Raw genomic sequence first — 14,416 nt, forward strand, 5'->3', positions numbered from 1 at the left:
ATTGATGAACACGTTTCTCGGTTCGGCTCGAGGGAGCACAAGATGTCTTCTAGCAGCGTGCTCCCAATGATACGAAAGTCAGCAACCGGCAGAGAAAGGACCTGGAGCAGAAGAACGCGGGCGCGGGAGGGCGTGTTGTTGCTCCGTAGAGCCTCCGTGCTCTATGCGGAACTCCCGGTCAGTGACACCATCTGGCTCGTCCGATTCACCCACCGAGAAAAATCTTCATATCCTGACGACCGCATCGTCAAGAGTAACCGTACAGTTCTTTATGCACTGCTCGACGAAACACTGGATTCGCCAGGGAAATGAACTACATGAACCCAGCAAATACAAGTTGGTGGAATGAGTTAATGAAACGCTGCGCCAAGGAGGGAACCAACAAATCTACGAAATAACTTCAAGCAGATAACGTGCTGCGTTCGCGAGACATAGCACTTTCAGTGACATCTGAAGGTGGCTGGAACTTCGCACCGAAGGCCACATGACGCGGCGGCATTCACATCTCCCTAGAACAAAGCATGTGTCCATGAAAAATCGTTTGAAAAGAGACAGAACACGAAAAAGAGGACTACTACGCAGCAATCCGAAACTTGGACAAAATCTCGATGAACACGTAAAGGGACTGGGTCCCCACGCAAACTCCAAGTGTGAGGGACGGGGACAGGAAGTTCCTGCTCCATCCCAAAGCAGCCCACAGTCGGAGCAGCTGCCGGTGTGCACCCTGTGGAACACGATCGCCACAGAACGGAGCTCTGGAACCTAGAAGAAAGCTTCTCAGTTTTCTTCCGATGCACCTCGGCTCTCCGAATATCCTTTTACACAAGTGACGAATATGGTACTGATGCAAAAGCAAAATCAATTCTCGAAAGGCAGAGGTTGCTCACCTGCAGACGTACCGACGTCTCACGAGGTACAGTCACGCACGACGGAAAACGCTACCCTGCAGCTATGTGACGTACCTACTCCCGGGCTGAGCCAACGACCGAAAAGATGAAATTCAGACGACGATTGGGCACTGCAGCTGACGTCACTGTAAGAAATAGGCGACAGACAAGTTTTGAAGCCTGTCCATCAAGCGCGTGTCTGTGAGTGCCCAGCGAGGTAGCTAAATCGCATGAAAGTAAACTAAGAATCGTAGCAGGGGGCAGAGACGTGAGGCCCGAGAACCGCCGAGGGGAGCATGAACCTAGCAGCGAAGTCAGAAAAGCATAAAGCACACATATCGCGAAGGAGAGAGCGCGGACGAGAATTTCCCTTGCTCGTAGAGGGACCCGCGTGCAACGACAGAAAAGTAGCAGAGGCACACACGAGGATATACAGGCGCACCAGTCCAGAGGACTTGTGCGAAAAGTAGATCCGGTACCGTCCGCTGCTCCCCCGAGACTCTTACAGGTGGCCTCACAATCTTAACAAACAGGAGAGATCAAAGCTGAAACAAGGGGAGCGGCAAAGGACATTACTCGAAATGGGAAAACCTGCGAGAGAAACTAAATCTCTCGGTAGGAGCTTGCTAGGACAAGGAAGCATTCACAAGCATATCCAACCCTAGCTGGTTCCCCAGGAAGAGGCGTGCCGAGGAGAAGTGGAGGGGGAGAACGATCGTAGAAGGAGCGCGGCTCCGTGACATCCACCTCCGCGCATGTGCGTGAGAGCTGCAGGGCGCGCTTCTTCGCCTCTTCCGTTGTTCTTTTCCACGAAGAGAAGAGTTCCAAGAGGTACTACGGCCAGGAGAACCAATGAACACAAGAACCACAGACCCCCTACGTAAGATCCTGCATTCATAGACAGAGATCCACACACATGGAGAGCGGTCACAATCAGGTCGCAGTTACCACACGTACCGCACCTTCAGAAGACCTCGACTGTGAAGAAGTATCGCAGCCCGTTCCGCGTCTGTTATTTGGGCGTTGCTCGGCATCCTGGACTCCAGAATGCCATCAAATAAGGTTCACGCGGATCCAAGAAAAGCAGAGAGTCTTTTACAGCGCGCTGTGATCTTACGCGGGTACGGCAGAGTAGCAGCTTTACAGCAGAAGCATGGAGAGCAAACCCAAACATGAAGGAACAAGTTCACGACACTGTCAGGAAGGCGGCGTAGTGCCGGGAGACACACTCGAAGGTCAGTGTATTTATTTCAGCTGACACTTGCGACACCCTCAATTAGAAAAAGCCGTGACGAAGAAGCGGGCCTTCAATTTTTGCGGGCGACCTACCTCGTTGCCAGTCGACGATAAGGCCAAAGGTAGCGTCAACACCTGCGACCGCTACACACTTGAAGAACTCCATCACTCCAAAAGCAACTCCGTATAGTGCTGGATCAGCTACTCTGCGTGCCAACAAATAGAGAAATGAGAACAGAAAAGAACCAGGTGCACTTTCGTCCGCCGTATCCGTCAACGGCTCTGGCACAGACAAGAGAAAAAAAACACAGATGACGAAACGTGTTGAGGGCCACAGAGCTTACGTGAGCTGGCATTTATGTGTATGCTGTCCGAGGTTTGTCCGGAGGTACATCGGAATAATACAAAGGTGGGTTCTACAAAGCCACGGGCTCTATGCTCGGCACTATTTCTATAGGTACACCAGAGGGATCGCATATTACCGACCTCAGCATATGTCGTCTTCCTTCCACAAGCGACAATCAAAAGTCGACAGGAACGGAGACCTGAAGTTGTTTTCACCCCCGTTCTATCTCCTTGTAAAACAAGGCACGAGACTACAGGAAAAGGGGAGGGTCGCACTATGCTGGCAGCTGAGGTGAGCCGCCGAGCTGCAGTGCTTGTTTGTGCGCGTCTCCCGCAGAAAAACAGGGCGGGCGAGGCTCTTCCCCAACAAGTGCAAACAAACATAGTACCAGCCTTGCTCTAAACTAGACCGTCGTAGACCGTTATGCCTTCGAGACTTGAGATATCTATATCGCGGACACTACTAGAAAGAAACGAGTGACAGGCATCTGAAGACGGGCATCCACTTTATGGCGAGAAGACACAAGTGGGACGGAAAACACCGAACCGAAGTAGAGCGTAGGTCAAAATCTAGTGTCTTTCCAGGGTAAAACGCAAAAAGGTTCACGTGACTGAGTTACGACTCGCACTACACGAGGACGCGGGGCATGCATTTCGTTGTTCTAGGAAATGAAGGACTTGACATTTGTTTCATCCAGTGTAAATGTAGCCCTAGCTTACATCTCAGGATCGGCGACAAGAGCCATCAAAACTGTAGGGAGCAGTGCCTCTGCAAGGCCCAGTAGCAGAGCGGCTAGGACCGCCCACCTTCCCTCTTCCTCTTCATCCGCTTCACGGTGGAGTACGCTCTCCCCTTCTTCACCGTCGCCGCTGCCTTTTTTACCGTTCTGCCCGTCCCTGTTGTTCCCACCTCTCAATATCCCACCAACACCCAAAGGTATTCTAACCTGTCCTCCTCGAGACTGCCGGGGAATCTCCTGAGGATCACCGTCGTCTAACCGTCTAGAAGCAGGGAAAGCAAACGTTTTGTCTGCTTTAATCGGTCCATCCAGATCTCCAGAAGGAAACGAACTTATGGGAGACGACAATGCTGCAGAGGAGGGGTGCACTGGCTGAGGCATGCGCAGAGATTCCTCAAGCGTCCTATGCTCTGGAAAGGAAAGGGTGCCTCCACCCAACCGCGAAGACTGACCTTCTTGTACCTCCGGAGATGGCGACGCATCACCATCAGCACTCTGTTCCTGAGAGGTAGATAACTCTTTCCCTGCTACTTGCCCTGGTGGATCTCTCCCAGACATCTTGATGGCTCCGGATCCCTCCCAAGGTGAGGACGGAGCCATCGCCAATTCCAGGAACGGGGCTTCCACGATGGTACGAGCCGCGGAAGTTTCTGGCGGAGATGTGTGGTCGAACGAGAGAGAGAGCTCGCTTGGCCGCCTCATAGCAATTCTTTCTTTCTCGGTCGCTTGCGCTCGGGGGCTCCTCTGGCCGAATGCCGAGGAGCCAACCGAAATCTCTCCCGTGAACCTGTTGTGCCCGTCACGGACCGCAGTATTACCGGCGCCTGCTCTATGGTTTAGTCCAAGACCCCATGCGACGGAAGGGGATGACGTCAGTGAGCTGGACAGTGAGAGAGTCGAGTTGGAGTCGATTGTCGCCTTGCGGGGAGACGTCGCGTTCGTCGAGCTAGGAGAGACACCCGAGCCAAGAGAGGGTTGCAGAGCGATCGTGCCACAGAGTACCAACCAGATGAGAAGCATCCCCATCGCTACAAGAGGTAGATTTCCTCCCGTGCGATCCACGAGATACGCAACGGCGGGTAGAACAACTATTGTCGTTACTGAGGGAATACACACCAAAAAAGTCGAAAACGCGGAAGAATAGCGATTGAATCGGTCCGCCCTCCATGACTGTATGTTGAATCGGTCGCAATCAGTCTGCTTCGACGCTGGTATAAACCAGCGACAGCAACACCCACCACAACATCCCACGTCTCTAGTGGATGAGAACGGATATAGTGTGAGTGTATCGATGTAACCAGGTGACTGAAGCACATTTAAGCAGTAGCTCGTGGTCAATCTTGTGGGATGTAGGTGCGCAGCACACAATCAGACTAGCCAACTAGGTGGGGCATTTCGAAGACCTGATGTTCTCATCCTAAGCTACGAAATACTAGGGAAAAATCTGTTGAGCCGATGTACCTGGTTCCCACAGTTATCACCTTGCAGCTGTCAGTCCTTAAATGCGGAGTACCACCTAGGAACTACAGCAGGTACAAAGCCCGGAGTTCCTATGCGTACTCACGCACCTGCTCAGAGGGCACTTTTGTTGCAGTGAGTGGTCTTCCTCTTTGTGATGGGGGCTGTGAGAGCAAGTCTACGTGGACAAAGGAGAAGCGAGCGAGTGTTAGGAGAGTTAGAATTTTCGGCCTTCTGTAGTAGTGCTCCCCGTCGGCTCGAGAAAGATTACGACGTGTCACCACACACGTACATGCACATACGACATATGGCGGCAACACAGATACTAGTAGTCTCCACATAAGAGCACACAAAAGACCTATCCTACAGAAAACACGCGGGGCACGCGGCAGGCCTGCATGCCGTAGTACGCACTCATACACGAGGACCTACTCTGAATGCCAGCAACCGCCGAAAGACCACGCCCACCTATGTATTAGGAAAGAATATATATATATATATATATAACGCCAATTGCTGTTCTGTATTCACCTGTGATGAGGGCCGCGAAGGCGGCGGCATGTAGCATGCTAGCCTTGTAGACTCGGAAGAAAATACTACTCGAGAAGGCGAGAAAGCAGTGACCGACGGCAACGACGACGGCATGAAGGATAACAAGAGCTCCGAATTTCCAGCTGTAAAGCTGGTCCACTGCCTGTAGGACCTCCTTTGCCTTTGCTGATGCTGTCTCATTCTTCCTCCTCAACATTGCCGCCAGCCGTGCACAGCAGTCTGTTCTTGGCGGTTCGGCTTGTCGGGAGGATAGGAGACCCACCCTGTCCCTTTCTCCTGTAAAAAACTTTTCTCTCCAGTCTGTCCCTTCCTGCCCCACGCGGCTCGACCGATTACCTTTTCTCCTTTCGTCAACTTCTCCTCTGACTCCTCCGCTCGCGCCTTGCTCACTGTTCTCGAGTGATCCTATGTAGTTACACTGCAAGCCAGGATGCACGGACGCGCCATCAGTATTTTCCTTCCTTCGACGAGTAAAAACCGCGTACTCTCTGCTGGTCCCTTCTTGTCCACTTTCCTTGTTTGCCGTCGCTTTCGCTCCTTGGACTTTGCTCGGAAGCCCTTTTGCTGGTTGTCCTCTCTCTTTTCGTTTCTCTGTCACTCCTGCCTCCGAAGAATGTCGGCCACGTAGACTCCCGCGCGGCACGAGCGTCTCCTGCTCAGCGAGACCTAGTCGTTTTCTTCTTCCCTGCAAGAACGCGCAGGAAAAAGGAGAGCATGTTTCAGGCCGACCACAGCGCCGTGGGTGGACCTCATGCGCCGAGACAGTCTGTGGGGATTGCGACAAGGCAGGAGAGTCACTGACTGATGGGGAAGTAGCCGAAGCGAACCTTTCACTGGTCCACCGCCATACGTGGACGGGGGGCTTTTGAGGGTTTTCGGGAGCTGAAAAGAAAACCAAGTTCTCCACCTCTGGCTGATTGTCTGCAGAAGGAAGGGTGGGAGGCGGTGCACTGTTCCGCCTTCTCCTTCCCTTCCTTCTCATATCTCTTTGCCGAGTCTCCTGGCTCTGTCTCTTTCCGTTTCGCCTCCAGAGAACAGAAGAAGCAGACACTTGCTGTTGGGTCCACAGTGAGTGTAAGGAACAGAAAGAGGTGTTCATTTTGTCTTCGCCACAGTCTCCCAGGCGATTCCGTCCCAGACCGAAAGGCCCCTTTTCAGCTTCGTCCCCGTTGTTTTGTGTCATTCCGCTGTTTTCACTTTCTCCATGATGGCGTCTCATACTCCGGCACGCGAGCTGAGAGCAGGGCTCTCGAAAAGTACCAAAGCTCGTCTTCTCTTCTTCTCTAGTTGATGGATGTATCGATATCCACGAAGGCGATCCCAGGGGTGCCAGTGAAGCAGGTCCATTGACACTGAGTGAAGCAGTGCCCTCCTCTTCCTTGACCCCGTAACCTGCTAGAAGTGGCATATCTAGCCCGCGATTGCCCGATCTTTTAGAAAGAGAACTACGAGGTTCCTGAGCCCCGTCTCCACTTGTGTGTCTCAGCCCTACATCCCTACACCCGTTACACGGGGACATGATCTTTTCCTTGCTGTCTTCTTCTATTTCTCCTTGCCCTATTCTCCGTAGCAGTCTCTTCACAACGTTAGTAACTCCCATGGCAGCCAGCACACTAAGTCCATTGAAGGCAACAGCAGCGACAAGTACGGCGCGATAATTTGTAAATGGTCTTTCATACTCGCTCCACTCTTTGTTCCCTCCGGAGGCCTCCTGTCCCATCTCTAGTTCTACGTTCCTCGTATGCTCCCTGTCGGCAAACATGGAAGACGAGTTCCCTCTTACTATACTTCTTTCAGACAGCGGATCGCTCTGCCCAAGTGAGTGGCCACTCGGCATTCCAAAAGAAAAACCAGCGGAGATAGCTGCAACGGCCAGGGCGGGCCCAAGTCTTCCTACAGTCTTGGCTAGGGCACCGCACGCAACACTCACTGCCATTGCCGCTGTTGGCGCATGCGGAAATAAAGCTGTTATCGCTGCCCTCTGCAGAACGACTAAACCTCCTCCTCCGGCTCCTGCTATGACAATCGAGACGCCTGCAGCTGGTAGAAAAGACCAGAGCGCAATCGAGATCGCGAAGAGAACTTGTCCCAACCAGCAAAGGAATGCGTACAGAAGGAGCTGACGAGCAGCTCCTCTACACCGGAGTCGAGGAGAGACGGAAGAGAATGAGTATGAGGCCGCTCCGCGAAGAGGAGTAGCGAACCGTGAAGAGAGTGAAGAAGCACCTATGAGGGTAGGGGAATAGTGTGGGACGCTTGCAGTTTCAGGCGTTGAAGATGCGGAAGGCGGGAGGTGAGATTGACATCGTGGCGCCTCGAGAGCATCAAAAGAAGAGGAAGGTGAGGAAATGAGAGGAACAGAGTGAGAAGAACAAAATCGAGAGTCGGAAGGAGAGACACGAGTCGTGACGGTCGGGGGAAGATATGCCCCCGAAGCGGGGCTAGGGGGTGCAGATTTCCGGCTGTCATAGCCGACACTCCACATCCCTGCAAAAAGAGAGGCAGGTATAGCTGGAAGTTCAATGAGAGACAAAAGAAGACCATGGAAGAAGTCAGAATACTTGAGGGTGGGGTCGTTTGAGAAGAACAGCTGAAACGTTGTCAGCGAGTGTCGGAAGAAGTGCGGAGAGGCAGCGGAGAAGGAGAGGAGGAGAAGAAGAACGATGCGCTCCGTTAGGCTGACGAGCCTTTCTCCTGCAACGCCGAGTACTGCAAACGAGGATGATGAAGGCGCGGCGCATGTGACCGGAGGAAGTGTGACTGAGGAAGACCTTGAAGTTGCAGACGATAGGAATGGAATCTCAGGAGGCGCCAAACAGGCGAGGAAAGAACGGGGAGGTGACGAAGGGCAAGCAAGACCGCCTTTAGAAGGCGACGAGGGAGACCCACCACATCGCCGAGACGACGACGAGACGTGAAGAGAATCTCGTGCTGTGTGACTAAACTGAGGACCAACAGAGGAGGAAGAACGGAGAGAGGGCGGACGGCTTCGCTCCGACAATCTTCCAGGACAGGGGAAAGCTTCTTCTTGGCTATTTTGCTCATCTTCCGACAATCTTCCAGGACAGGGAAAAGCTTCTTCTTGGCCATTTTGCTCATCTTCTCGAAATCCTGAAGGAAATCGATTCCACGCTTCCATCTTCCCCAGCTACCCAAGAAAGTCGTCGAAAAGTCCATGCGAGGGGAGGAAAAAGGAAGAGAAGACGGCCAAACAGGACACCTAGAGAAGTGACTCGCTCACGGCTGAGTGAGTCATGGAGAAGCAGCCTTGGCCGTGTGTACGCTGTCTCTGTTTAACATGCTGGAGGGCACTAAGAAGTGCAAAATTCTGGGTGAGACAGCAGCACCCATGCTCGCGGACTAGAGCAATGAGTCAGAACGACACTCACACTTTCTTGTCGCAGGACAAAAACAAAGAAACAGAGCTGTGTCAAGTCGACGTAAGGTCTACGAAAGGAGACCCTCATACCGCGGGCCACACTCGACTTACCCGTTCCTACTTGCACACCTTGTGCTGCCTTGCTACTTAGCATCTTTGTACCTGGGCTTGGGGTATTGACAACAACGCAGAACTGATTGCAAAAAGATAATGGCTAAGATGAAATGGATACACAAAGGAGGGTAAAACGTCCACACGCACCGCCCCTCGAGGAATGCCTTCGCAGCATGCACGATCTAATCACGGGAGACAGGGGGACGGAGGGCTGATCAAGGCAGCGGCGCCGCTCGTGCCGGACTGCGACTTGGCGGTGACCTGCTAGATTGGCGTCACCAACAACTTGCAGAAGAACAGTAACAGCTCACCTCAAAGCCCCACCGCACCTGTTGTCTTATCATGAAGCACTGTGGTTCTTTAGGATACAATTGCTCCCCTCCACAGTTTTGCTTGTCCTGTTGGTCCGTTGGCCAGACTGAGACAGGTATTCAAGGTATTCGTACGATCGCACGCCTTCGATCCTACATTCGAGAAAGCAGTCCAGCTGGTGTGCCGCCAGTTGGTCTGCTCTCTATACCTACCAATTCAGATCTTGTGCTACTGGAAAGTCACCTACGCTTCGTACTCAAATACCAGAAAAAGGCACCATACGCGTGTCAATTGCCAGGCCCGCGGTCGTGCTTGGTGACCGGCCTTCCGGTGGAGATATCACGCAGAGCACATGGTTCCGCAGCTTCCAGCGTAGCGACCGTAGTATCCCACGCTTTTGTGAAGCATTATTGGTGATGCTTGTAGTTGAACTTGAAGACGCATGAACCTCTGAGTGTCACGACTGATAACGCCGAGGAAGCCGACTCTTCTACGGATCAGTTAGTTGTCCTGCTGGCCAACAGTCATTCCCATGACGGTTGCAAAAACCGTGACTATGGAGTGTACGACCGCCCGTTTCTGCGTTGTTCTTTAGACAAACTTGAAAGCTCCAAACCCACTATGTCACCGTCTCGCACCGGGTCAGCGGTGACCGAGCCAACTTTGCATGTGCACTGACAAGGCCTGCCGCAGTGGCGGTGTTCGCTCCAGGTGGGCCTTTCCTGAGCGTTGTCTTCTCTGTGATAACTTGTCTTACAGACGGCCCTCTGTCAATGGACTCAGCTCGTCCGGTCTTCGCGGCTTTGCACCGTACCCGGGCAGTACTAAGTCCGTGCAACGTTGTTGCATAGCGATGATGGACACAAGCTGTTAGGACGTCGTTAAATGGTGCTGACTGTGCGGAACGATAGCGCTGCGAATTTTCATCGGTCATTGTCTGAGGCTGGACGGCCGCCTAAGCAGAACGGGCTGCTATCAGCACGAGCTGTGGAACCGTAGCTGACTGTCGTTAGAAACACTATTCAGCCGCGCAGACAACTGATTATGCCTTCTTTGTATACAGAAGTAAAAAACACCGGATGGGGTCGAAGAAACAGCAGGAGACCGTTGGGTATTACTATTATTATGAAGACGGTTTGACATCATTGTGTTTCAACGAAACTGCACTCGTCTTGATTCGTGCATGCCCCAAGAAAACACATAGAATGTACGTGTTTCTTCTACCGGATACCACTTGGCTGCGCAACAAAGAACCTAAAAAACGTCACAGAAAGAATGATGAACGTCCCAGTCTTTCCTCTTCTGCAAAGCCCGTCCTTCAGTGTGTCATTCTTGAAAAGTCTAGATGGGTTCCTCTTCCAGTTGTGTTTGGTTCTCCAACCACTCAGCATATTCATCTCCTGAGTTCTTCTTCGCCCTCTTGTTCTTTCTTCTGTCCTCTCCCGTCAATCTCGTACCTTCAAACTACTCACTTCCTGAACCGCAGAGACATTCATCTACCTATCTATCTGGTCTCCAACGCCGTTGTAAGATTCTTGAGACGTAGCTCAAGATGCTCTTGTTCCCGCTTCCTCCTAAGCAACCACGCAAGACACCAGACGATCTGTCAAAGACCCTATACGCCCCCCCAACAACCGCGTACACGTACTTGTACCTAAGCAGTACCTCTACAGGAAAAAAGAGATCCCCATACATACTAGTTTGGGGCATAGAGGTGTGTGCACCGGTGTATGATCCATGCGTACGCTTGCAATCTCCTCAAGTACACATGGTTCTACAGATACCGGTATATGATGCACACATACATTTCTTATACGCCTGGGGAACATGACACACTGGGCTGAATAGATACACGGCATGTAACGTTATCACCTTGTTTGTTTTTTTCCGGAGTCATAAACGAATATCTGTGAAGAGTCCCGACAGCAAGCTAACAATCTCAACGTCTTAGGAACGTACACTTCTCAAGAACTCTCTAACGAAAGATACGATTTGAGAACAGAAAGACAATAAATACAACGGGAGCCTTGCGTGTTCAGTGACCAACATACATATATGTAAGTTGAGATCTGTTAGATCCAATGTCTTCTTTACGGTACGGAATAAGCCGATCCAGTACGATGCTTTTGGCAGTGCTGCTCTGTATGGGGTGATTGACTAGAGTCACGCTAAGATCTTAGGTGTACATACACTCCGACAAAAACACAAAAATCTTACCTGAGAACCTCCTGCTCATCTTCCGTTCGTCGGTGAACGTACTGCAGAGTAAACACCAACAGGATTCATAGAAGAAGGCACCAACAGCGCAACATTCTATCTGCAGTCCATCTCTAGATGTGAAATGCTTGAACCATCAGATTCCCCTTCTATCTCAGTGAGGCCAGTCTTTGTCAAAACACGGAGTTCACTTTTGTCAAGAACTTCCTTTCCTTCAGCAAAGCAAGACGCGAGGAGAGTATAGGGAGGCAAGACGAGTAGTTCTTGAAAGGTCAAAACACGAGCTTTATTCATCTGTGGATTGTGTGTCTACGCTAGCTCTGTGATTCTACAGGTATATGCACTAGCCTGCCCGCCTCAAGTTGCTCAGAAAGGGAGAAAGCATGGATTCACGCGGTCCCATGAATCGAAGAGCAGAAAGAACGCTCCTCGTAGTTTTGAGTGACACTCGTCGAGCCACGCGTCTCTCAGTATTTCTTTGCCCACAATAAGATTCCCACAGGATAAAATAGAGAGAGTTGAAGAAGATGAAAAACATTCTCACCTCCGCATATCGTAGCTTGCCTCGGAGATCCTCGAGATACGCTTCTCTGAGTGGAGACACAGGGAAAGACGAACCCCAGCGAAAACATCTATCTATCTATCTATCAATCATGTCCCCCTTCATTTTGTTGTTGCTATTCATCTACAACTACTTAAAACTTTGTGCTGTCATAAGAAGGGTCACGTGGACTGACCACAACACTTCGACTCCTCTCGAAACTATCGATGCCTCCTAAGCGTCGTTCCTACGTAACTCGAAGCATCCTGTCCCTGCACCCAGCATGATCACATGCCCTTGTCTGTGCGCCTGTCCGAATGATAAGACAAAACGAAAGCGCCGGCTCTTCTTCTTCTCCGTCCTCTCACACGAAACACGATACACCCGAACCCCATGATCTCCCGACATCTTACCCGGAGAAAGACAGTCGAGCACAGAGACTTGACGGTTCGTCAACCCATCCGAAGGACGTGGAAACAAACAATTGACCTCTCACCTCCCTCTGTAGACCCAAGAACATAGTTGTCTGTCTCTCTTTCTTACTTCTGGTGAGGAGCGAGTGTTTTGATGTAGTTTCTTTCCCAGTTTTGTACGTCACGGAGAATCATCTTATCTCTGAAGGTCACGCATTGCTGGAAGGCGGCCTACGCGACAGAAAGAAAACAGAGAATATACAAAAGCATGCACTCATCTGTTGAGTAACGCCTGTGAGAGGATTACTGCTGTTTACCTGGAAAATCTTCGCTGTTGGTAGGAGGATGTGGATGATCAGATCAACTATGAGTGTATTGACTGGCTGCTTGAAGGCATTCCTTCGATACACCAACGAGCCTCCCCTCGTCTGCTGAAGTATGTCGTCTCTACCTCTACATTCCTAGTTATTACACCGTGGTAGCTATCTGCCATATATGAGTATCAAGAGAAGTGAATAGGTGACCACCAGGGACAGCCAGTAGGTATTGCAACCCCCATAGTCCTGGTAGGACGGGTACGCTATATATACGTAACTTCGTATATACATACATATATTCATATACATACATACATAGAAACATTACTCAGACATGCATAGATGGACAGTGAACGCTGGGTCTATATGTTTGAAAAAAGCGTCAACATCTATATCGTCTCGAGACGTAACTAACTCACCCACTGGGGTTTACACTCCTGAAGACGGGCGTACTTGAATCTTGACTTTGCATCATGGTCCGATACATGTTCTACACATTGATGTATTGTATTATATCTCCATCGACACTTTTCCTTTTGTTTCTCAAGTTCTTCTTGGAAGTGTTTCTGAAGTTGAAGCATTTCCTGAGGTATATCGGGCAACTGCATCATATCTGGATATGAATGTAACTGGGCTAAAGTATAGCCATAACGTCTCATAGCAATCTTCAATCGATTCTCTTTATCTTCGGCAGACGGGAATAGGAAAGAAAAGACGGATCGTGAACGACGACCTCCTCCTGAGTCCGCTGATTCAACAGAAGAAGAATCTTCCCTGTCTGAGGAAGATGAAGAAGAGAACCAAGAGAAAGGACTGAATGAAGTCATGGTGAGGCAAGACACAATCTTTCCGGTTATAGAATGAATGAAAGACGAAAAAAAGACCCACCGGGAAAAGAGAGGAGAGAAAGACAGTTGCACGGAGAGCAAAGGAAAGACACTATGAAGTGTGCCTGGTCTTTCAGTGGACGACAGCCCGAGATGGGAGAAAGCAAAGAGCTAGAGAGAGAGAGAGAAAAGAGAACTGAGACAACGACGCCCAAAAACCTCTCCTCCCCGACTTCCAGAGCGGTGGAGACCAAGGCAGGCAGGAAGAAAAGAAAGGCTAATATAAAGGCAAGTGCGAAAGGTGGCTGATGGACGTCTCCGCGTCCACCAGGGACGGAAGGACAGAAGAAGCCGAGGGTGTTTAGTTCAAAAGCAGAATCAATCACATAGCGCGGGGAAGAAGGAGAAAGTTCAGTGTGCGCGGCAATATCCAGGAGACTCAATGGAGAGCGATTCACAACAAGGAAAAAAACAAGCTGCTGGCTAGGGTACGGCTGAGAGGAGATGACCGAGGAATTTCAGAAGGCCGCTTGCCCATCTTGCAGCTTGACTCGGAGAAAATGTACACTACCACAAGCAAGGAAACGAAGCAGCGGGAAGGAGAACGGGACGGAAATACTACGCGCATGTTATTGCCGTGTAGACCAAACGGCCAAAGAAGTAGCGGCGGAACGAGTGAGATCGTTGCCACAGACTCTATCCTCTTTAGTATCTGCGAAAATCTGCCGCGCGGAAGACATGAGGGAACGGAAGACCTATAAGGCTCAAAGAAATCGACGTGTATAGCATCCCCTGCAAGTATACATAGTTCTTCGGTCAGTGAAAGTGAAGATGAGCGTTTTGAGGAATCGGAGGGACAGGGAAAGTGACATTGTTGACTTTTCATACAAGAAACAGGGAAAGGGAGTACCGGAGGTATGGGTAGTTCTTTCTGCTAGGATTCACGTACCGCTCACAGATGTCTCGTAGCTCGACGGCCCTTCTTTCAGCCGATTTACTTTCCCCGCTTGGCGAAGTCGCACTAGTTACTTCTAGCAGAACGCGTCCTGTTAGAGGAGGTGAGTGTGTGTGCATGCAT

At 50.8% G+C, this 14,416-nt stretch overlaps 2 protein-coding genes across 2 annotated transcripts; both read right to left on the reverse strand.

The window, feature by feature from the left end:
• Nucleotides 1-44: 44 nt before the first annotated feature.
• On the reverse strand, nucleotides 45-8,878 carry CSUI_000900 (uncharacterized protein). The gene is made up of 4 exons (XM_068061107.1): nucleotides 5,198-8,878; nucleotides 3,189-4,308; nucleotides 2,217-2,329; nucleotides 45-1,775 (listed from the first exon to the last, which is right to left on the reverse strand). The coding sequence occupies exons 1-4, from the start codon at nucleotides 8,355-8,357 to the stop codon at nucleotides 1,549-1,551; spliced, it is 4,620 nt and encodes a 1,539-aa protein (XP_067926923.1). The 5' UTR covers nucleotides 8,358-8,878; the 3' UTR covers nucleotides 45-1,548.
• Nucleotides 8,879-10,215: 1,337 nt separating this feature from the next.
• On the reverse strand, nucleotides 10,216-14,385 carry CSUI_000901 (uncharacterized protein). Its single transcript, XM_068061108.1, has 5 exons — nucleotides 12,931-14,385; nucleotides 12,325-12,425; nucleotides 11,785-11,830; nucleotides 11,241-11,281; nucleotides 10,216-10,597 (listed from the first exon to the last, which is right to left on the reverse strand). The coding sequence occupies exons 1-5, from the start codon at nucleotides 13,336-13,338 to the stop codon at nucleotides 10,528-10,530; spliced, it is 666 nt and encodes a 221-aa protein (XP_067926924.1). The 5' UTR covers nucleotides 13,339-14,385; the 3' UTR covers nucleotides 10,216-10,527.
• Nucleotides 14,386-14,416: the final 31 nt, after the last annotated feature.

The sequence above is a fragment of the Cystoisospora suis genome, assembly GCF_002600585.1.
Source record: "Cystoisospora suis strain Wien I chromosome Unknown contig_356, whole genome shotgun sequence".
NCBI lineage: Eukaryota > Apicomplexa > Conoidasida > Eucoccidiorida > Sarcocystidae > Cystoisospora > Cystoisospora suis.

What these genes read in the sequence shown, in the direction of transcription:
- CSUI_000900 (XM_068061107.1), bottom strand. Translation starts at nt 8,357, where the DNA reads ATGGAAGCGTGGAATCGATTTCCTTCAGGATTTCGAGAAGATGAGCAA. An exon ending in CTTGTCGCCGATCCTGAGAT is followed by an intron (nt 2,330 to 3,188) that starts GTAAGCTAGGGC and finishes GTTGGCACGCAG; the next exon opens with AGTAGCTGATCCAGCACTAT. An exon ending in TATCGTCGACTGGCAACGAG is followed by an intron (nt 1,776 to 2,216) that starts GTAGGTCGCCCG and finishes CTATGAATGCAG; the next exon opens with GATCTTACGTAGGGGGTCTG.
- CSUI_000901 (XM_068061108.1), bottom strand. Translation starts at nt 13,338, where the DNA reads ATGACTTCATTCAGTCCTTTCTCTTGGTTCTCTTCTTCATCTTCCTCA. An exon ending in AGGAGTGTAAACCCCAGTGG is followed by an intron (nt 12,426 to 12,930) that starts GTGAGTTAGTTA and finishes TCTGTCGCGTAG; the next exon opens with GCCGCCTTCCAGCAATGCGT. An exon ending in GATGAGCAGGAGGTTCTCAG is followed by an intron (nt 10,598 to 11,240) that starts GTAAGATTTTTG and finishes GTGGTTGCTTAG; the next exon opens with GAGGAAGCGGGAACAAGAGC.